The 20,538-nt window shown below is 43.0% G+C and overlaps 6 protein-coding genes and 1 non-coding gene across 7 annotated transcripts; 3 read left to right on the plus strand and 4 right to left on the minus strand.

The window, feature by feature from the left end:
- Nucleotides 1–407: 407 nt before the first annotated feature.
- LOC9652201 lies at nucleotides 408–2,116 on the minus strand. Its single transcript, XM_024671314.1, has 9 exons — nucleotides 1,801–2,116; nucleotides 1,684–1,705; nucleotides 1,574–1,621; nucleotides 1,256–1,522; nucleotides 1,114–1,198; nucleotides 907–1,059; nucleotides 775–851; nucleotides 629–729; nucleotides 408–566 (listed from the first exon to the last, which is right to left on the minus strand). Exons 1-9 carry the CDS (start codon nucleotides 2,028–2,030, stop codon nucleotides 476–478), a joined length of 1,074 nt encoding a protein of 357 aa, XP_024527082.1. The 5' UTR covers nucleotides 2,031–2,116; the 3' UTR covers nucleotides 408–475.
- Nucleotides 2,117–2,243: 127 nt separating this feature from the next.
- Nucleotides 2,244–5,235, minus strand: LOC9652677 (subtilisin-like protease SBT1.5). The gene has a single exon (XM_002966397.2). The coding sequence runs from the start codon at nucleotides 4,875–4,877 to the stop codon at nucleotides 2,496–2,498; it is 2,382 nt and encodes a 793-aa protein (XP_002966443.2). The 5' UTR covers nucleotides 4,878–5,235; the 3' UTR covers nucleotides 2,244–2,495.
- A 3,322-nt stretch (nucleotides 5,236–8,557) lies between these two features.
- LOC9652678 (conserved oligomeric Golgi complex subunit 2) lies at nucleotides 8,558–11,550 on the plus strand. Its single transcript, XM_002966064.2, has 12 exons — nucleotides 8,558–9,003; nucleotides 9,056–9,232; nucleotides 9,293–9,632; nucleotides 9,696–9,857; nucleotides 9,911–10,010; nucleotides 10,064–10,252; nucleotides 10,299–10,392; nucleotides 10,442–10,633; nucleotides 10,696–10,800; nucleotides 10,862–10,984; nucleotides 11,055–11,186; nucleotides 11,241–11,550. The coding sequence occupies exons 1-12, from the start codon at nucleotides 8,578–8,580 to the stop codon at nucleotides 11,343–11,345; spliced, it is 2,145 nt and encodes a 714-aa protein (XP_002966110.1). The 5' UTR covers nucleotides 8,558–8,577; the 3' UTR covers nucleotides 11,346–11,550.
- A 610-nt stretch (nucleotides 11,551–12,160) lies between these two features.
- On the plus strand, nucleotides 12,161–14,791 carry LOC9652202 (probable receptor-like serine/threonine-protein kinase At4g34500). Its single transcript, XM_024671127.1, has 8 exons — nucleotides 12,161–12,363; nucleotides 12,424–13,317; nucleotides 13,371–13,475; nucleotides 13,525–13,647; nucleotides 13,727–13,897; nucleotides 13,971–14,100; nucleotides 14,164–14,373; nucleotides 14,447–14,791. Exons 2-8 carry the CDS (start codon nucleotides 12,518–12,520, stop codon nucleotides 14,564–14,566), a joined length of 1,659 nt encoding a protein of 552 aa, XP_024526895.1. The 5' UTR covers nucleotides 12,161–12,363; nucleotides 12,424–12,517; the 3' UTR covers nucleotides 14,567–14,791.
- Nucleotides 14,792–14,801: 10 nt separating this feature from the next.
- On the plus strand, nucleotides 14,802–14,873 carry TRNAM-CAU. The gene has a single exon. It is a non-coding gene; the product is annotated as a tRNA-Met (tRNA).
- Nucleotides 14,874–15,057: 184 nt separating this feature from the next.
- Nucleotides 15,058–15,901, minus strand: LOC9652203 (glutathione S-transferase U19). The gene is made up of 2 exons (XM_002966398.2): nucleotides 15,548–15,901; nucleotides 15,058–15,500 (listed from the first exon to the last, which is right to left on the minus strand). Exons 1-2 carry the CDS (start codon nucleotides 15,863–15,865, stop codon nucleotides 15,132–15,134), a joined length of 687 nt encoding a protein of 228 aa, XP_002966444.1. The 5' UTR covers nucleotides 15,866–15,901; the 3' UTR covers nucleotides 15,058–15,131.
- A 2,468-nt stretch (nucleotides 15,902–18,369) lies between these two features.
- LOC9652679 (probable glutathione S-transferase) lies at nucleotides 18,370–19,203 on the minus strand. The gene is made up of 2 exons (XM_024671128.1): nucleotides 18,881–19,203; nucleotides 18,370–18,826 (listed from the first exon to the last, which is right to left on the minus strand). The coding sequence occupies exons 1-2, from the start codon at nucleotides 19,199–19,201 to the stop codon at nucleotides 18,461–18,463; spliced, it is 687 nt and encodes a 228-aa protein (XP_024526896.1). The 5' UTR covers nucleotides 19,202–19,203; the 3' UTR covers nucleotides 18,370–18,460.
- Nucleotides 19,204–20,538: the final 1,335 nt, after the last annotated feature.

A 20,538-nucleotide genomic window follows, 5' to 3' on the forward strand; every position in this document is an offset into this window, starting at 1 on the left:
CAAAACTCTTACTGATAATTATATCTCTCTGGGTGAAATGAGCCATTTGGGCTGTTTATGTCATTCTTCATAGAGCAACAGTGACAATCTAAGTTTGGGGAATCCTTTTCAAATACAAAAATATCCTATACTATTATCACACCTTAATAATGAAAGGAACAGCCAACCTTGCTTTGTTGCAAGGGCCTTTCAAATATCGAGGAACGAGATTGGATTAGATTCCTATAACCACTGTCCAAGAACCCAACCTTCAATTGCCCGGAATCGCTTGAAGGGGGCCTTGTTCCAGGAGGATCATCAAGGAGCACAGCTTTCCACACCACTCCTAAACAAAACCGTTAGAACAAGCCATTCATGGCCTTTCACACGAATCTCTCCAGCCAAGCACCGCCATACGAACACCGCCATGCAAAGAAACAAAAACGTTCATTACAACAGATCATAAAAAGCTGTTCATTGCCTAAGCATATCCAAATCAATCTCTCTGGGCAATCACCAAAGAGCGCCTGCCTTCCTTGCACAAGAGTGTGTGTGCCAGTGTGCAGTGTCTAAGATCAAACTTACTCCTGCACAACAGATAAGGCATTGGCCAGAAAGAAAAAAGAAAAAGTCAGCACTCAGTAGTCACCTGGTAGCCTTCTCAATAAATTCTCCAACGCCTGCTTCCAGATACCATCGTATGAGGACTATCTCCAAGCGTTGAATAAGTACCAGAACCCGTGAAAGTTGCTAACCATCGAAGTTATGAGAAAACCAGTTATAAAAGAGTGCTACCTTTGGATCATTGTAGACAATTCCCCCAGTCCCGATGTTTAGAGGAGTCAAATTTCGCTCAAGGATCTTCGCAACACCTGGAAGAAGAATTTAATTCGTGACACTTTTGGAACATCTAAACTTGCTTCGTACCTGGAATCTTGTACATCCAGAGTTTATCATAGCTATGGGGACGATCGTTTAGTATCCTTCGTCCTTTCAAGTCCACAAGACTGGTTCCTTCTCTCGAGCACTCCCTCAAAAGAGCAATCATACATGTATCTCGATGCTTTGAAACTCTAGGCTCTAAAAACGATTCCTTCGCTTCATTAGCTAAAATAGAGAATGCAAAGAGCTTACCAGGAGCGATTCTCAGCAAGAAGCCGACAGTTTTGCTTTTACAAGTTTGAATCAGTTTCCCGAGATGCATTTGCATGTCTTGGATCTGGGAAAAGCGACGACAGAATAAGAAATGCGAGAGAAGTAAATATTCCAAGCTTACCTGGTAAGAAGGGGTGCCATTTTCCAATCTACCAAGCTGAGCAATGAATCTCTTTTCACCTTGTGAGATCCTCTGCCGCGACAACCTCCCTCCTTTTAAAGCGATCAGACAGGTTGCAGTAGCGTCCTTTGCTCTGTTACCGTCCTGTTCTTTGGACCACCGGAGCAAACTCTCAAACGCTGGAGAGAACTCTATGGAAGAACAAGACAAGCTCGTAGAGTCAGGGGACACGGGATGCTTGAGAGCGATCGCACTGTTGTAACCAACCTTTGAAATAAATACAACGTGTAAGGGACAGAGTATGAGCGTGCATCCTACCTTGCTGTCCAAAGGTTTCTTCTTGATCGCGACTCCACGAATTGGTTGCTGTGAAGCACAAATTTAATGAGCGACAATCACACAAAGAAAGAAAAACGTAGTGCGAGTACCTTGACTTTGGAAGACGCGCCACTGCGATCCAGATGGATATAGAAAACAAAGAAAGAACAAAAAATTCCAGCGATTGGTACTTACGACATAGAAACCCGAGCTACATTTTCTTCTACCTCTTCATCATCCTCTTCTCCAGCTGCTGCTGGTGCAAGATTATCGGCGATGGAGGCAGCGGGCGCGGAGCGACGTCCGGCACGAGCATTGATCGAATGTAGCGAATCGATCTCTCGTATTCCTCGCACACGAATCTCTCCACAGCTTCTTGAGCGGTAAGGAGCGCCAAGATCCTCCCTACGAACGCCACTGCGCCGCCAATGCCGCTCCTCTCTTCCTCCCCCGCCATGCCAAGAATCAAATTCACAAAGCCCTAGCGCCACGTGTACCCCTAAATTCTACCCACGTGTAAATAGAATAACATGCCACGTGGCAGAACATTACTTTAGGGCTTTTCTCTTTTCTCCTTTAACGCTTTATTCCTTCCATTTGGAAGGAAGACCACTTTCTCGTACACTATAGTTATGGCGTACTCTATAGTTATGGCGATCACACACACAAGAACAACGCACAAAAGCAGCCTTTGAAGATTCCCCACAATCCGTCGAAAATTTACAAAGTCACTTTGCTCTTTGCTGTGCTCGATTCATTGACACGCTTGAGCAGCAAGCATCTAAACAAGCTGGAAAGAAAAAGTGAAGACAGCAAACCAGATTGTTCCTCGTTGGTTGTTCTTGAATGCCTCCTTCCACTAACTTTGCTGGTGTGGTCGATCGAAACTTTCGCTGGCGATCACCACCGACTGATGGATCGATCAATACGGCTCCTGGCGACTGATCGCGATCGGGCTTCTCACCATCCGCTGGCTATCCGACCACGTCAAGAGCCCAAACACCGTCTCGATATCCCCGGGCACCACCGCCGCTCTCGGCGCGCTGATCGTCAGCGTGTAGCTCAACTTCTGGTTGAGCTCCGAGAACAAGAGCCTCTTGGGCACCACGCTCGCCTCGATTCCTTTGGGCACCAAAACGCTCGCAACGTACTCCGCCTTGGGCGACCCCACATTCGTCACCGTCCTCTTGAAACTCATCTTCATCGGCCCCTTGACGCTTTGATCAAACACCGCCGAGAAGGACGGATAGTTTAGATCGCTCGTCTTGGGCACGCTCGTCGGGCAAGAGGCCTTGGATCTCGTCACCATCCTCAAGTCCTTGGACGAATAGTTGAGGCTGCACAGGAACTCGATGTAATCCTCCCTGCCCAGATCGTAGACCAGCCCCGGATCCATGGCCGTCTCGGGGTTGACCAGCCCCGACCCAAAGTCAAACGGCGTTGACACGTTGCCGGTGGCCTCGTCGGACATGATGTTCTTGGTGTTGTCCACGAGGGTGGCGCTGGTCATGAGCGCGGATTTGATCGCCGCGGGGCTCCAATCCGGGTGAGCGCCCCTGAGCAGCGCCGCCAATCCACTGACGTGTGGGCAGGCCATGGATGTGCCGCTGATGATGTTGAATCGGACCTTGCGAGTGTCGGATGCCAATCCAGTCGGCCCCGCGGCGCCCGTCCACGCCGCCAGGATGTTCACCCCGGGAGCGATCATGTCCGGCTTGAGGATCTCGGGCGTCTCTGGATTGGGGCCCCTGGAGGAGAACGATGCCACCACCGGCGCTGGGGAAGTCCCTAGAACCGTGCCCAGGAATTTGATGCTCGCGACTGGAGATTTCGCCGATTTGATGTAGTTCTTGATGGAACTTCCAGCAGCATTGCCGACGGCGGTAGCTGGAAGGAGATGGCTGTCGGCGATCAGACCCTCGCCGTCGGTGGGGGAGTTCGAGAGGATCATCCCGCGGCCGCCGGCGGCGAGAACCACGCCCCCCTTCTCGACCCTGGCATTGTTACCTCGATCGCACAGCACAATCTTGCCCCGGACGAGCTTGGGATCCAGCGATCCGGCCAGGCACAGGCTCGCCGAGTAGGAATCGCTGCCGTTCTTGCCGACAGAAGCGTCGGCGGAGTAGACGAGCGGGATCTCCTCCCCGGCCGCGAAACCCTTGCCGCTGTAGAGCGACACGCCCTGGAAGGACTCGCCATTGCCGAGCTTGACAGTGGCGGGAAATGCCCGGTCCATTGTGCTGGCACCAATGGTAGCGATCCACGGCGCCACGTTGGTCACGGACAGCTGACCTGGCCCCTGGTTGCCGCCTGACGTGGCAACGAACACGCCGCGCGTCATGGCGCCAAATGCCCCCAGCGCGATGCTGTCCATGCGGTACGGCATGACGCCGCCGCCCACGGACAGCGAGATCACATCCACGCCGTCTGCCACGGCGGTATCGAACGCCGCCAGAATATCCGAATCAAAGCAGCCGGACGTCCAGCACACCTTGTACACGGCAATGCGGGCCTTTGGCGCCATCCCCTCGGCGGTACCGCTGGCAAACCCTAGCATGTCCGCACGGTACACGTACCTCCCGCCGGCGGTGCTGGCGGTATGGGTGCCGTGGCCGTCCGAGTCGCGCGGCGATTTAAATTCGGTGCTGCCGTTGATTGGCCCGCTCATCGCCTCGTAGCCGCGGAAGAAGTAGCGCGCGCCAATCAGCTTCTTGTTGCAAGCGGTGGATTCGAACCCGGGACCGGTCTGGCATATGCCCTTCCATTTGGAGGGAATCGCGGACATCCGGTGGTCGCTGAAGCTCGCGCTCTCCGGCCAGACGCCGGTATCGAACACGCCGATGATGACGTCGTCGCCGTACTTGGATTTGGGCCACAGCCCATAGCTGGAGTTGAGATGGAGGAAGCCCGGGCTGTGGGTGGTGTGGAGCTCCTTCTTGGTATCTTGGGCCATGGCCACAAATCCGGGGAGGCGCTGGATGGCCTCGGCCTGTGTGGGAGTGAGTACGGCGGAGAAGCCGTGGAGGACCGTGTCGTAGACGTGGAGGAGGAGATCGTCCGAGATGGTAGTGGCGGAGGAGGAAGAGATGGAATCAGTGGTGGCATCTTTGGCGGATGCTACGAGCGATGCGTACCAATGCTGGTGGTGCTGGAAGGAATCGGGCATTTGGGAGTTGTCCATATGGACAATGTAGCTCCTGGCGGCGGGCTCTTGCGCCGCCGCCACCGCCACCGCCAATGACGCGATCGATCCCAGCAAAGAAGCGGCGATCCCGAGACCCAATGCGAAGAGGAGAGAGCCCATCTCAGCCAATCCCGCGGAAGAATCACACGCTACTACAAGCTGGGAGATCTTCCTCAGAGCTTACTCGACGGGGGAGCGAAGAACTCTCGGGGTGAGACACGAAGGAGCAAAGACGAGAGGCATTTGGAAGAGGCGAATGAATGAATGAGATCGATGAGTGTCGGTGGTGGTGCTCGCACTGGAATGCCTAGAATATTTTATAGGCGAAAGACAAAGCAAAGAAGAAGAAGAATGGGGAAGGAAAATCAAATGGGTGGAGAATGGGGCCCCTCTCTCGAAACGGAACAACACACGGCAACGAGGAAACGGACGCCGCGAGAATGCGAGCAATGGATGATGAGTCTGTGCGCAGGAAAAAGTTAAAGGGAAAAAGAAAAGGCGACGCCACTCACACTCGCACACAGAAGCACAACAATCTCGCGCGGATCCATCACAAGAAAGCACCCGCGGCACGGTATATTCCACAGCGTCGTGGGAGTATATTCCACCGCCGTTGCCGCGAAAACTGGCGGGTTATCATTATGCGCCTCCAACCGGCGGCGACGCCAGGGAACCACCGGCGGAGGCGGAGCGGAGCCCCTTAATTGGCATTAGTTTTCTTGTTGTAGCGGAAGCCAAGATCAGGCCATGATCATGGAAGCGATGAGGTCAAAGATCAAAGTGGTTTGTGTCAGTTCACACTGATTTTTTCACAGCATTTTCTCGCCACCCCAAGTTTCAACCCATGATGTACGCGTGCTTGTTTGGATTAGCCTTGGGAAAGAAATTGAGCAGGAGGGGGTGAAATCCAGCAAAGGTCCTCCTGGCTGGCTGCTGCGCGAAATGGCGTGGAGGGCGTCGCTGTTGTGCGTGGGCGTGGGCTACAAACTGCTGCAAAGCTTTCAACACCGGTACGCGGTACCGTACTGACGACCTCCAGATTGCTTTATGAACCCGAGGTAAAACTAAATGATTATAATTAAAGTTTTTCACTACAATCTAAAGGAAGAGTGTTTCATAGTATTATAGTTTTATTTTGTTAATAAATGGATCTCAAATGTAATTTTTATACTTTGCAATGACAAGCTGATATATTTCAATGTGAATCAAATAAAAAACAATAATAAGAAGTTTAACAAGGTGAAAAAAAGTTTTTATCGATTAAGTATACTCAAGCATACTAAATACAAATACATTTTAAGAAACTTATAAATAAGAAAGTATAATGCTAAATGTTTAAGAAAAATTAATAATATAAAAGAATAAATTTTTTAGTAAATACTTAAAATATATATTTATCTTTACTTCTTTTAGAATTATATTATAAATTTTTTAAATATAAATACTAATATAAAAAATTAAAATTATTAATTATGTTACTCATGCTAAAGAGTGGACCATTTTATTTGAGGACCTTAATCTTATAAAAAAGAACAAGTGCTACAGAGATTACATCATGATTATTTATGAGGCTACAATGAAATAATGTTTTTTAAACCATTGCCATGAGAACCCCTTTAATTTATTTTATACAATTGAGGTGATCTCATAAATAAATGCACCAAAAACTATTAATGAAAATATAAAAAAGACAAAGAATCATGATTGTACAAAAAATGAATGCTCAATCGACTTGGATGATTGGGTATTGAATTTGGTTACACTTTGAGTTGGCAAAATGGATTTGAGGTGTACTAACGCCAATGCTGTTACTTGCGAAAATTGTTCCAGACATGGACAACATTATCATATATGGACTTACTAGTATTCTCTTTTCTTCTTCTCACAATGTGGTTAAGTTATTTTATATTACTTGACTTTTAGGAGATGATTAACATTATTTTTCTAGGTAAAATCATTCAATTTTAAAAGTAAGTGATATAAAATTCTATTTTACTTAAAAATGTTTAGGGTATCCTAATCTAGGCTATAAAATATTCTATAAATATTTCTATGGTTCATAATACTGATATATTCTTTCTCAAAAGAAAATAAAATTAAATAAAAATAGATAAAAATAAATCTATAATAAATTTATCAACATCAAAATAACTTCACTTACCTTCAATTTGCAAAGAATTGACATGATGGTCACAAAAAAACTCAACCTTAATAAATATTTTAAATTTATTTATTGATTCTAAATTAAATAGATAAACCCCAAACTATATTAAACAAGTAGGATTCTTGAGGGCAGGAGCCCTCAATGGCGGAGAATAAAGATCAAATTCTCAACCTTAAGATCCTTTAATTATTAATTATCTATAAAATTAAAAATTATGTTAACTAATTAATATTATAAAATATCTAATATTTTTCACTCATTGGTATTACATATGTCTATTGTACTCAAGAAAAATTTTTATTTTATAAAGTTTTTATTTGATAATATTTTTTGCCATGATGGTCACATTTCATTACATTTTTAAAGATGAAACTTCAATAGTATTATGGAATTAGTCCTAGTGTAAGTGGGATATTTTCTCATGTAAATGGTATATTTATTACTAAATACTATTATGCTACTATTTAAAAACTGGATATACTTTTATAAAAATTAGAAATTTTAATTATTAATTAGTTAATATAGTACTTAAAATATGGGAAAACCCTATAAATTATTTATAAACTTAATTATAAAGTTTTTGTTTATAGTTTTTATTATATGGTACACAAGTTAATAATATTACTTTTATTTTTATTAGTTGCACCATTTTGGCTTTGTGATTGTTAAATCAAATTGAATAATTTATAATTTTATATTAATTTAAATCTAAATTGAATTATATCCTAATACATACTAAAAGTATGTTAATATAATTATACCAAAATTTAAATGGAAGGATACCTATTAAATAATATGTTGATACAATTATATCAAACTTTTTAATTTTATTAAAAGCAAAGCATTGCATATTACATAAAATTATTTTTATTAATTATGGTTATTTATTAATAACTTTAAATAGAAATAAATCTGTTATAAATAATAAACTATTTTTTTATTAATCACTATTATTTTTCACTAGATAAAAAGTTTAAGGTATATAAGGTTAGTTTGCATCTTTTTCAAAAGAACTCTCAAATTGTTTATTAATAATTTATAAAAATTATGAAATATCTAGAACTAACAAATCAATAAGTATTGTTGCAACTTTAGAAAATCTTTAAAAAATTATTTATTAAAAAAAATGTGATACTTATCATTGGTTTCTGATTAATAATATTAACTAACTATTAATTTTGGAAAACTCTAATTGTATTTATATTAATTTGCAGTGGCATGGAAAAAATTATGTAAATTTTTCCCTTTTTCGAAATCAATAAATTTTACATCTTTCAAAGAGAAATAAAGTCATTTGCTATTCTATATAATATTTCTAGAGGTCTATAACTGATCACAAATCAGAAATTTAAAAATCATTTTACATAGAAATCTGAATTACTTCATCTCAAAATTCAAAAATCTTATAAATTTTCCTTGCGAAAATTCCATTTTCCAAACCTTCACAATTGCGTAAACCAACAAGAATGAGGCCAATGCATCCTTAGTGTTTCACCCAGATCTAGGCAAATGATGTGGTTTAAAATTATTAACAATAATAACCTTGATCATTCTTAGAATATTCTCAAACTATTTCAATTTGAAAGATTTATTAAAGGTTTAAACTCAAAACCTTGACCTAAACTTAAAAAAGAGGTTTTAGGGCTATTAGAGGGCATGGCGTCGATGCTGTTTGGCGATGATCCGGATCCACTGCCGCTGTGGTTCAAGAAGGATGCATTCATGGATCCGGATTTCGACTGCGACGCCCACATTTCCAGCCTGCGCAGCTTCGTGCCGCTCGAGGCGCTGCGCGGCGAGCTGCGCAGTCACCTTGCAGCGCTCAAGAACGAGCTCGTCGAGCTCATCAACAGGGATTACAACGATTTCGTGAGCCTCAGCACCCAGCTCGTGGATGTGGACGGTGCCGTGCTCCGGATGCGCACGCCATTGCAAGAGCTGCGAGGTAAGCTCGTCACCGTGCGCGATGGTGTCGATGGAGCGCTGCTCGCGCTCCAGGACGCGCTCAAGCGGAGATCCGAGGCCTCCGCGTCGCGGGAGATTCTCGAGTTGCTGCTCGACACCTCTCATGTGGTTTCCAAGGTAAGATCGAGTGGAACGAGTCCTTTTATTTCGATTCCTAGCTTGCTTGCAGATCGAGAAGCTCTTGCTGGAGCTCAAGGAAAATAGAATATCCAATGGAAATCTAGTGAGTGGCAGTGAAGGATCTATGGATCCGGTCGACAACAGTGGTGACGACCCGCGGAGTCGATTGTTGGAGCGAATTGCGAGTGAGATGAATCGTCTAAAGTTCTATGTTGCCCGCGTCCAGGTGAAGTTCTATTTTTCGGAAAAGGTGACACTTATCTTTCTTGTCAACATTTCATTACAGGACTTGCCGTTTATCAAAACCATAGAAAAGAGGATCCAGAATGCCGATGCCTCCTTGAGAGAAAACTTGGAGAAGTGTATTAAAACGGGGCTGGAAAGGCGTGACGAGAAGGTTCTCTACCATTGTCTACGTGCTTATGCGGCTATTGACGACACTGCTGGAGCTGAAGAGGCTTTTCGTATCACAATTGTGGCACCTTTTGTCTCCAGGATTTTTCCTGGGAATTCTTCCAAAGACTTGGTGGGTGGAGGAGCCGCAGACAAGCTGGAGGAAGACTATAAACAGGTCGAGGCGCATATTGCTCGAGATTGTAAGTTCATGTTGGATATCGTAGCGTCTGGTAAGCTTTCCAAATGCGTTTTTCTTTTTTCGCTCGTTTTCTTATGGTCTCGTTTCTTTTCAGAAAACTCTGGACTTAATGTGTTCGATTTTCTTGGAAACTCCATTCTTAAAGAAGTGCGCTCAGCGATAGTGGCAGGCAAGCCTGGCGCACTTTCACCTGGGAAACCAGCAGAGTTTTTGGCAAATTACAAGTCAAGCCTGAAGTTTCTATCGGTAGTAGAAGGTATGTAGCTTGGGTTTTGCTAAGAAAGACCGACTCAAGCATATCAATTTCAGGATACTGTCAGTCACAAGCGGCGGTTCTTGCTCTTCGTTCTCAAGCAAGCTATGCTGAATTCGTGAAGCTTTGGAACTTGCCAGCTTATTTTACCCTGCGGTACGTGTTTCACTTTGGAAGCTTATCAATGCATTCAGACTCGACCCGTAAAGTTTTCAGGAAATTGCAAGCTCTTTTGATCAAACACTCACTGAAGGCCTAAAACGGTGCCAGGAGAGCGATTTTGCATTCAAGTCCAGTGATAAGCTCCTTGAATGTTTGCAGCGTTGCTGGGATGAGAATGTGTTTGTCTCATCACTCTCGGACAAGTTTTTGAAACTAAGCCTCCAGCTGATCTCCAGGTACTACGTAATTCTTTCGTTGCTCGAGTATAACAAGCATATGCAGGTATGCACGATGGCTTTCTGCTGGTATGGCGTCACGAAGTGCTGCTGATACCAGTTCGTGGGCAACTTCGGCGTCTTCGGAAGACATTCTTTTGGTATATAAAACTTGCGCTTTGCTTGGTCTTACGTTTGTTTTGTCCGCAGCTCAGGCATGACGTTGAGCTTCTCCATAAAAAACTTACAGGATCCTACTTAGATTACGCTTTGGGAGTTCTCGGTCCAACCTCGGCAAATCTCTCCCAAAAAAGCATTCTCTCCGCGGCGCAAAATCTTCTCGACGTTGTTCCAGTACTCACGGATGTACTGACGGACACACTGGCTGATAAGTGTGTCGAGGTTCGTACCATGGGCTGGAGGTGTGCTTGGTCCGCTTAACAATTTGTGTGTTTTTTTTTCAGGAGCTCAAAAATCTGAAAGGAATCACAACGACGTACCGCTTGACGATCAAGCCACTTCCAACTCACCATTCACACGTTGCAACAAATCTTCTACAAGCGCTGAGGGTACAGATTCGTCCCCGAAAGTTTTCTCCATGGTCTAATATTTTCTCGCTGGGACTTGCAGGCTTTTCTACAAGGAGACCATAACGCCTACATGTCAGATGCCTGCCGCTTGGAAATACTTAACTCTGTGGCGAAGAAGGTGACAAAGAACTACGATCAGCAGATTCGGGATCTCGTCGAAGGGGTAAACATCGTTGACAAAGCTGTGACGGGAAGAATGACAATCGTTTTCTTTTGTTTTCATTGGAATCCAGCTACGGAAAACGGAGTCATCCCTGTTGAGATTTCGACAAGCACGGCAGAGAACGGGCGCTGGACCCGATGCAAACGATGCCAACATCTCAAACACGGACAAAGTCTGCGCGCAGCTCCTCCTGGACGTCCAGGTATTCTAGCTTGGTCTTTGTTTTCCGAAAACCTGATCTTTGTTGTCTTTGAAGGAACACGGCCGAAAACTGGATGAACTTGGTGTCGATTCTTCAAAGCTGCCAGAGTTTCAATCACTGTGGGAATTTGTCTCTCTCCAGGAGAAGCCACACTCGTAGCGTTGCTCGTCAATGAAGGTCCTTTTCAATCTTCTTTTCTAAAGCGATTTTCAAGCCACGCACTGGAGATTGGGTGGAATGAAGTGGAAGTTCCATTGAAACGCCAACATCATGCCATCTATTGTTGACAAGGAATAATTTATATATTGTCCTTTACGAATTTCAGACAAGAAAATAAAAAAAAACTTACATTCAGGCTATAAAATTTGGATCGAAAACTTTTGGTTCTTTCCATAGACAGTAGGCTGTCAAGCTCTAGAACTCTTCTCGACGCTACGTCCACGTCACGATGACGTGTCACGACAGCTCAGCCGCCGTTGGTTCCAATCATAACAAGACCAATGTATGTACCGGACCTTCATATGAATGAATCATATTGTCACACACCACAAGAAAAGCTGGCAGTGACCGTAGGCGTAGAAATACCCTCCGCTTTGAAAGGTATTGCTTCCATCATGCTCTGCGAGGATCGAACCTGCCACCTCCGGGAGCCGTTACCCCAGGTAAAACCCACCTTTTTTACTCGGGCCGGGTACCACTAGATTCTCAACGGGCAAGAAGAAATTACGCACACACTTCTTGATTAAACAGAGGTAAAGCGTGAAGCTAAGCCGGCATTTTTTACTCCGTTGGAATCTTGGGCATCTCTCCTTTTACCTTATGTCGCCCATTTGAAAATCGTGGCAGGGCGGTGAAGGAGATTTACCAAGTTTAGGCTTAACGACGGCTAAATCGGATCGGACGGTTTTTGTGGCGCCACGTGTGCGGGTCTTGTAACCGTTTAAGGTTAAACCCTAGGGGTAGAATTGTTTTAATTCTGTGGGTATTCTATGTTCTTCGTCAGGGGGATTGATCCATCGTCGTCCACTGCGCCCTCCGGAGCCCTAGCCGCGCTTGGCGACGATCGATGGAGCTGTAAGCTCTGGAGCGCGAGCGATTCCTCCAGCGGTGGCGGCGACCTCTGCAATGTAGTCTCGGCGCCGCATTGTGGCCGCGACGATCTCCGGCGATGTCCAGGGTAAGCATCGCGAGGCGCTCCCGAGAATGCGCGACTGACCGATAGATTTTGCGTTGGAAGATGTGTGGCAGAGCATCGGGTCTCTGACGCAGCGGCGTGAGGAGCAAGACTCCTCTTTCTTTCTTTCTGGATCTAGCGGGATTACCGATCGGCCATGGCAGGCGGCGGCTACCTCACGAATCAGCTGTCCAGGCGCACGGTGATCTTTGGATTCAAGCTATGGGTAGTGCTGGGCATCGCCGTCGGGGCATTCATCATCCTCATCCTCTTCTTCCTCTCGATGTGGCTCGTGTCGAGAAAGAAGAACACCGACGACAAATTCCGGCTCCACAACATCCCCAGCGAATCAAAGGAGATCCAGGAGGTCAAGGTCGATCATCACAAGAGGGCGACCAATGGAGGAGGAGGAGGAGTGGCGCTGGCGAGGAGCGTCTCGCCACCGGAGAAGGGGCTGGAGAAGATCATCGTTCACGTCGACTGTGCCGTGGAGGAGGATCGCCACCAAGGCAAACGATTTAGCACCACCACCAGGGGTGGGAAATTCCGGGACAATGCCGCTGGCTACGTGATGCAATCGCTCTCACACCGCGACACACCCGAGAGAGGAAGCCCAGCGAGCGTCTCACACCAGAGTGTGAGTGCTACTCAGATCGAAAAGGAGAGCTCGAGGGGGCTGCCATCAAACCAAGCATCGTCTTCTCCCGATCAAACGCAGCATTCTTCCACTCCGGCAAGCACCGAGAGACTAGCTTCTCCCGGAGCTCGAGGTGGAAGTAAAGCAGCGGAAGTTTCACACTTGGGTTGGGGGCACTGGTACACACTGCGAGAATTGGATGCTGCCACGCACTGCTTTGCGGACTGCAACGTTCTCGGGGAGGGTGGTTATGGGATTGTCTACAAAGGAAAGCTACCGGACGGGACTCCGATTGCCGTCAAGAACTTGCTCAACAACAGGTAGGCCATTTTTTTGTTGTTACTCCGCACTTTACCAATTCTTGTTTGTGCAGAGGACAAGCCGAGAAAGAGTTTAGAGTAGAGGTGGAGGCAATCGGGCGAGTGAGACATAAAAACCTTGTTCGCTTGCTGGGCTACTGCGTTGAAGGCTGTCACAGGTGAGATAGTTTTCCGATTGGACTTTTAGCTGACTTTGAGCTCTGCAAGGATGCTGGTTTACGAGTACGTAGACAATGGGAATCTGGAGCAATGGCTCCACGGGCCAATCTCGAGGACAAAGTCGTTGACGTGGGAGGCAAGGATGAAAATTGTTCTCGGGACTGCCAAAGCGTAAGTCTTTGCCTTATGTTTATTCGACCACCCCGAGTTACTCACAGCTGTTTGATTCGATTGCTTCTCTGCGTGCCAGGTTAGCATATCTGCACGAAGCTTTGGAGCCCAAAGTTGTACATAGGGACATAAAATCAAGCAACATACTCATTGATTCAACTTACAACGCCAGGATATCAGACTTCGGGCTTGCGAAACTCCTGGGAGCTGGCAAGAGCCACGTAACTACAAGAGTCATGGGCACGTTCGGGTATATAACTTAGTACACAAGCATTTCTTCTCTCGACAGTCTCACGAATGGCGCGTGACTCTGATCTTTGCAGATATGTCGCTCCAGAATATGCAAACACAGGATTGCTCAACGAGCGAAGCGACGTGTATAGTTTCGGTGTCCTCCTCATGGAGGTCGTCACCGGAAGAGATCCCGTGGACTATAGCCGGCCTCCTTCAGAGGTACGTACATATAAAATTCACTCTGAGATACCTGTATGACTCTGGATTGCTTGCTCACGACAGGTTAATCTTGTGGACTGGCTGAAGCTCATGGTCGGGCAAAGGCGCTCGGAAGAAGTAGCGGACCCAAACTTGGAGCCCAAACCAGCGTCGCGAGCGCTCAAGCGAGCGTTGCTGGTGGCGCTGCGGTGCGTGGATCCGGACTCGTCGAAGCGGCCCAAGATGGGGCACGTCGTTCACATGCTCGAGGCGGACGAGTACCCGTATCGCGACGTAAGTGCTTGCAATTCTTGTGTCACTGGCAGTGCAGCTAAGATGGTTTCTTTTCCTTGTACTACACACGCAGGACCGGCGAGCGGCAAGTACCACTCCCGCCACAAATCGCCCACCAAAGTCAGCGAGAGGCGTCCATCAAGAGCAGCAGCACTACAGGGCAGCAGAGTTGCGGTCACGGTCGGTATATTAACTCGAAGGTTGTCAAGTTGAGAGGAAAGAAAGAAAAAAAGAGCACAGATCATTCAGGTATAAATCAAAGAGGCTGACAATTTCTGTTGTGGAGACGGTTCCAGGTGATGAATTTGAGAGAGGAGTGTTGTACCACACACATCTAACTCGTTTTTATGGGTTTTGGATCACAACTGTACAATAAAAATGGCCAAGTTCTTGGGCAAATTAAAAAAAAAATTGATCACTTTCAAAATATCAGAGTGGCGCAGCGGAAGCGTGGTGGGCCCATAACCCATAGGTCGGAGGATCGAAACCTCCCTCTGATATTAATTGTTAAGAAGTCTTAACTACCATACGATTAATTTAATATTTGTCAATAATACTTGCTTAACTATTTAATATTAAAAGGGTTAAGGTATTAAATTAGAATAGATTGCCAATATTTGAAATTATTCAATGTTGAGATTCAAACTTCTATCAAGCTTTGTGACAAATGGATATCAGCTTATATACAACGGTTCTTCTTTATTCAAAGTAGTATTTACATATATACATCGAGATTTCGAGTTTGGCACGTCCTACTTTTATGCAGACCCGATAGCTCGCTTCCTGATAACCTCGGCGAATTCAGCAACCTTGTCTTCGCTTGGAGTGGATTTCCTGATCGCTTCCACGGACTTTACGGCGGTCACCCACTTGTGGAGATTGGGCCATTCTTCCGGGCCTGGAAGCACGAATCCTCCCACTTTCTGGTAGCCTTTGAACCAGCAGATGAATGGAGCCAGAGCAACATCTGCAAAGTTCATTGAGTCGCCGCCAAAGAAAGGCTTGCGTGGAGCGATGGTGCCGAGAGCTTCATCGATTTTCATCAGAGCCCACTTCAAGTCCTCGCTGGCTTTTTTGCGCTCCTCCTCGGTGGTAGCTCGTATGAGTCGGCTACCGGCGTCATAGACCTGTTGGTAGTGAGAAACAAGTAACCTGGAAGAAGCGACAACTTTACCTTTTTGTCACCAAAGTCTGCCCAGAAGCGAGCCACAGCCTTTTTGTATGGATCTTCCGGGAGGAGCTTGTGAGGATTGGGCCACACACTGTCGATGTAGTCGACGATGATGAGAGACTCGCAGATAGGCTTGCCGTTGTGGATGAGAACCGGAATCTTAGCGTAGATTGGATTTGCCTCGAGAAGCTCCTTGCTCTTGTTGAACAAATTCTCCTCCTGGTATTCGTAGGACACCCCTTTCAGATCCAGTGCATAGTGAACTCTCAAGCCAAACATGCTCGACCAGAAGCTCAAGACCTTGACACTCCCTTTCGACATGGCTACTACTTGCTTCTACTCCAAAGAGAAACTCTGAAAACACTAGACACAGCGTACCATCTCTCTCGAAGTATATATCAGCGAGGCAGTGGATATTCGTTGAGCACATTAGAAGGCTCTAGAGATATCTTGTCTGGTTAAAATAGAAAATTTTCCATCCTAAACGAATTCTGCCAATTAAGTGATGCCATATAGAAGCAGGCCACGATTTCAGCGTGCGTGCCAAAAGATCAGAAAAGTTCTAATTTGCTCACCACAATACGTCAATGGTGATGGAGTGATGGACCAATGGAGCAAAATGGTGACAGGGAGCAATATATATGACGATGGAGAAAAATGGCAATGGAGTGATAGAGCATTGGATAAGCATAAACTCCCCCCGCCATAGTTGAATGTGATTACCAGCAAATCATCATTTTGCTGACATCAAAAGACTTTAACAAGCTAGAATTCTGACGAAAGAGTGCTGGCTAGTATTAACCAGAATTGAAGGTTTAAATTTCACAGTAATATACAATTTATAGAATATTTATTTTACACTAGAGTAACCAAAATGATAAAAATTACTAAAGCATATATTTCACTTTCTATCTTTGTTTTATCAATCTTTTCTCTTGTTCTTTCTCACTCTTTGATATTTTTAATCATACTATCTTTAAGATGTTTTTTTGAGGAATCTACTAGTAGACTATAGAGAAAAGAAAGAGAAATTTTATAACTCAGGACTATGAGATAAATAATGTGTCAGATGATGCTATAATGATAATAGCATAATCCATTAAGTAAATAAAACTTTACAAAGTTTGATGTATTTTTTTTTCTGTCATTTTCTAGTTTTGTTAAAAAATGTGCTTCTATTATTCGTTTTAAGATTTGTTTTCATAATTAACATACTTTATACTCTTTATTTTTATATAATCTTCTCAAGGTTTTTTATTTCTCTATGAAGGGATATTCAAGAGTTTAACACTTCAAAAACCTACAATCAATTTATATATTGTTTCAAGAACTTTGAGCAGAAGTAATAATAAAAACTTGAGTTGAAAACTATTGATTTTTCTTCCATTGTCTTCATATAGGTAAAACAATTTGGTAATAATTGAATCAAAAGAGAAAATGTATAATTATTATTGTAAATCATGTTGTAGTGGATAAAATCCTCTCAAAAGCAATGAATTATAATATAACATTCACAATAATGAGATATATCTTTATAGTAATATTCTTGCTTTAACATATTTCTTTTGCTCTCTCTATTTTGAAAAAGTAATGGCAAGGTGATACTATTAAATAAAAGAAAACTTTTAAAGATTTTTGGATCTAAATATTTATTAAAGGCAATAATCAAAATTAAACACTACTTCAAGTTACTTCAAACCTAACTGCCATCTCGAATTGATGGTATTTAATTCGAACAAGCTACCAAATAAATGTTACCCTTAAATTTAAAGGTATTTAATTTCTATATGGTTTACACAAAGTTAAATTATGTGTAAATTAAGTATTTTAGTGTAAATATAAACTCCAAGCTAATTTAGAAACTTAACAATTGAATTATTAGCCTCTTTTATGTATATAATTGAATGATGTTTTTATTTTTTTTCATTCTCTTATTTCCTCCAAATATATTTGACAAAATATAGAAAAACTTGAAATGAGATTAAATGGTAGAAACATGGAATATAAATTTGGAGTATGAAATATAGAGTAAGAAGCATTAGATGGTGAAAGTGTAGTTATTACAAAGATTAAAGCTTAAAGTTATTACAAAGATAAAAAATAATAATTCTCAACACACTTAATTTAAAAAAGTAATAATAAAGTTAAATATTAATTAAAATAAACACACCATAAAAAATATTCATTTCAGAGGTAGAGCTCGTCAAAAGTGGCAATTCTTAATGTTTTCTTAACCTTTATAAAATAAAATAATCTTTATATAAGAAAATAAAAAATTATAACATATATCTTTAATATATATCTTTATAAAAATGACTTAAGCTAGTTTTTTAAATATATAAAACTAGGATTATTAGGTAGTAAAAGTTTAAACTAATAAATATGAAAACAATAGCAATGAGGTAAGTATTTGTTATACACAAAAGGCTTTGCCATATATAGATGTACGCACATTTGAGGTAATAAAAAGTTTATATTGACAAAGAAATACAAAATAATGAAATGTTAGAATTTAGGCAAGAATAAAAGAACATTCAGCAATGAATAAAAGATTTCTGGAGAAGGTTTGTATAATCATATAGTAACAAAGTGTTAGCTTCTCATTACTATTTCTATACTTTTAGTTTATAGTTGTTATATGTAAATTTGTAAAACATATTTCTAAACAGAAGCTTCCATAAACATATAAGGATAAAATTTAAATAAAAAGGCTAATCGTAACACACACACACACACACACACAACACAGAGTTCTGAAGCAAGAACCCCGAAGGACCGTCTGGATTTCTAGAAATCTTATTTAGTTTATCAATGAGGCTTTAGAATTCACTAACATAAGGAGTTGTTTATTTGAAGTACTTTTTTTCGAAAGTACTTGAATTGAAAACAGCATCTATCTTGAAAACCGTCCGTGTTTTAGGCAGTCCCGATAACTCGCTGCCTGATAACCTCAGCGAATTCAGCAACCTTGTCTGGGCTTGGAGTGGATATCTTGATCGCGTCCACGGAATTTACAGCGTCCACCCACTTGTAGAGATTGGGCCATTCTTCCGGGCCTGGAAGCACGAATCCTCCCACTTTCTGGTAGGCTTTGAAGCAGCAGATGAATGGAGCCAGAGCAACATCTGCAAAGTTCATAGCGTCGCCGCCAAAGAAAGGCTTGCCTGGAGCGATGGTGCCGAGAGCTTCATCGATTTTCATCAGAGCCCACTTCAAGTCCTCCCCGGCTTTCTTGTGCTCCTCCCCCATAGCTCGTATGAGTCGGCTCCCAGCGTCAAAGAGCTGTTGGTAAGGAAAAATCTGGTTTGATCAACCCGGAAGAAGCAACAAGCTTACTTTTTTGTCACCGAAGTCTGCCCAGAAGCGAGCCACAGCCTTTTCGTATGGATCTTCCGGGAGGAGCTTGTGAGGACTGGGCCACACACTGTCGATGTAGTCGACGATGATGAGAGACTCACAGATAGGCTTGCCGTTGTGGATGAGAACCGGAATCTTAGCGTAGATTGGATTTGCCTCGAGAAGCTCCTTGCTCTTGTTGGGCAACAACCTCTCCTCCTGGTAATCGTAGGACACCCCTTTCAGATCCAGCGCATAGTGGACTCTCAAGCCAAACATACTCGGCCAGAAGTTCAAGAGCTTCACACTGTCTTTCGACATGACTACTTCTCGCACAAAAGAGAAACCCAGAAAATACAAGGCACAACGTACCAGTTAGAGGCTTTTGTACGGGTAAATAGTTAGCATCCCACGACTCCAGCGTGCCTGCCACAAAAAGTCAGAAAACTTGTATAAAACCATACCTTCTGACGGTCTCGCAACAATCCTTGAGTCAAGGGTAATTTCTTGCGCTATCTCCTACAAAAGGGAAAAGAAGTGTGAGAAATTAACTTCCGGTTCAAGTACCTTTCTGGAGACAGCTTAAAAGAATCGGTAGGCATAATTTGGTCCTGTGCTACAACTCTTGTCTTGGAGCGAGGCGTCAGTGTTGTCTGTCTCTGCTGCAAGCAGAAAAGATAAAACATAAAAGATGACGGGAGTCTTTCCAGTGAAAATTATTTCTCAAAGGTTTTACTATTAGATAACAAAAATTTCTAAAGATTTTTGGATTTAAATATTTATCAAGGGTAGTAAGTATTGTTCAAAGTTACTTCAAATCCATTAAAGATAAGTTACCCTTAAATTTAATTTAATTTCTCTAATGTTCAAAAAAAGTTAAATTATGTGTAAATTAAGTATTTTAGTGTAAATATAAACTCCAAACTAATTTAGAAACTTAACAATTGAATTATTAGCCTCTTTTATGTATATATATAAATGATGCTTTTAATTTTTCCCATTTTTACAATTTCCTCCAAATATACTTTAGCAACACATAGAAAAACTTAAAATGAAATTATATGATAGAAACATGAAATATAAATCTTGGAGCATGAAATATGGAATATGAAGCATTAGATGGTGAAAGTTTAGTTATTACAATAAAGCTTGAGAAGTATTTTTTAAAAAAAAAATAATTCTCAACATATTGTAAGTGCATGGAATATGAAAATGGAGTGCATATTAATCAACCTAAAAACCCTAGTTTATATACAAGAGTGAATGGTCTAAATTGAAATCAATCTGACAGCTATTAAATCCCACTATGTTAATATTAGTATACTGCATTGTAGCCATACACTTAAACCTTATATCATCCTCTCCTTTTGGAATGATGGAATAGAGTTCTTTTATGGATGGGCTGGGATCTGGAAGAACATTAGAATGAAGCATTAATCGATCTGTAAGTGGTGCAAGTTGTTCCTGATCCCTTTGTATGAAATGTTTCAACTGCTACACATACACAATTTTTGAAGGATTAATTTGTTAAATGTCATGCCAAACTTTATAAATTTGCAGTCCAACTTGCCGCAATAGTCTCTTCCACTGAGCAAGGAGCCCTCTAGAAAAACTATGTACCATAAGATGGGAAAACAACTTACACTTAAGTCATCCAC

This window comes from Selaginella moellendorffii, unplaced genomic scaffold, assembly GCF_000143415.4.
Source record: "Selaginella moellendorffii unplaced genomic scaffold, v1.0 SELMOscaffold_7, whole genome shotgun sequence".
NCBI classification, from domain to species: Eukaryota; Viridiplantae; Streptophyta; class Lycopodiopsida; order Selaginellales; family Selaginellaceae; genus Selaginella; species Selaginella moellendorffii.

What these genes read in the sequence shown, in the direction of transcription:
- LOC9652201 (XM_024671314.1), bottom strand. Translation starts at nt 2,030, where the DNA reads ATGGCGGGGGAGGAAGAGAGGAGCGGCATTGGCGGCGCAGTGGCGTTC. An exon ending in AGAAACCTTTGGACAGCAAG is followed by an intron (nt 1,523 to 1,573) that starts GTAGGATGCACG and finishes TTTATTTCAAAG; the next exon opens with GTTGGTTACAACAGTGCGAT. An exon ending in ATGGCACCCCTTCTTACCAG is followed by an intron (nt 1,199 to 1,255) that starts GTAAGCTTGGAA and finishes CGCTTTTCCCAG; the next exon opens with ATCCAAGACATGCAAATGCA.
- LOC9652202 (XM_024671127.1), top strand. Translation starts at nt 12,518, where the DNA reads ATGGCAGGCGGCGGCTACCTCACGAATCAGCTGTCCAGGCGCACGGTG. An exon ending in AAGAACTTGCTCAACAACAG is followed by an intron (nt 13,318 to 13,370) that starts GTAGGCCATTTT and finishes TTGTTTGTGCAG; the next exon opens with AGGACAAGCCGAGAAAGAGT. An exon ending in GTTCTCGGGACTGCCAAAGC is followed by an intron (nt 13,648 to 13,726) that starts GTAAGTCTTTGC and finishes TCTGCGTGCCAG; the next exon opens with GTTAGCATATCTGCACGAAG.
- LOC9652677 (XM_002966397.2), bottom strand. Translation starts at nt 4,877, where the DNA reads ATGGGCTCTCTCCTCTTCGCATTGGGTCTCGGGATCGCCGCTTCTTTG.
- LOC9652678 (XM_002966064.2), top strand. Translation starts at nt 8,578, where the DNA reads ATGGCGTCGATGCTGTTTGGCGATGATCCGGATCCACTGCCGCTGTGG. An exon ending in GTTGGATATCGTAGCGTCTG is followed by an intron (nt 9,633 to 9,695) that starts GTAAGCTTTCCA and finishes GTTTCTTTTCAG; the next exon opens with AAAACTCTGGACTTAATGTG. An exon ending in TGGCTGATAAGTGTGTCGAG is followed by an intron (nt 10,634 to 10,695) that starts GTTCGTACCATG and finishes TTTTTTTTTCAG; the next exon opens with GAGCTCAAAAATCTGAAAGG.
- LOC9652203 (XM_002966398.2), bottom strand. Translation starts at nt 15,865, where the DNA reads ATGTCGAAAGGGAGTGTCAAGGTCTTGAGCTTCTGGTCGAGCATGTTT. An exon ending in CAGACTTTGGTGACAAAAAG is followed by an intron (nt 15,501 to 15,547) that starts GTAAAGTTGTCG and finishes CACTACCAACAG; the next exon opens with GTCTATGACGCCGGTAGCCG.
- LOC9652679 (XM_024671128.1), bottom strand. Translation starts at nt 19,201, where the DNA reads ATGTCGAAAGACAGTGTGAAGCTCTTGAACTTCTGGCCGAGTATGTTT. An exon ending in CAGACTTCGGTGACAAAAAA is followed by an intron (nt 18,827 to 18,880) that starts GTAAGCTTGTTG and finishes CCTTACCAACAG; the next exon opens with CTCTTTGACGCTGGGAGCCG.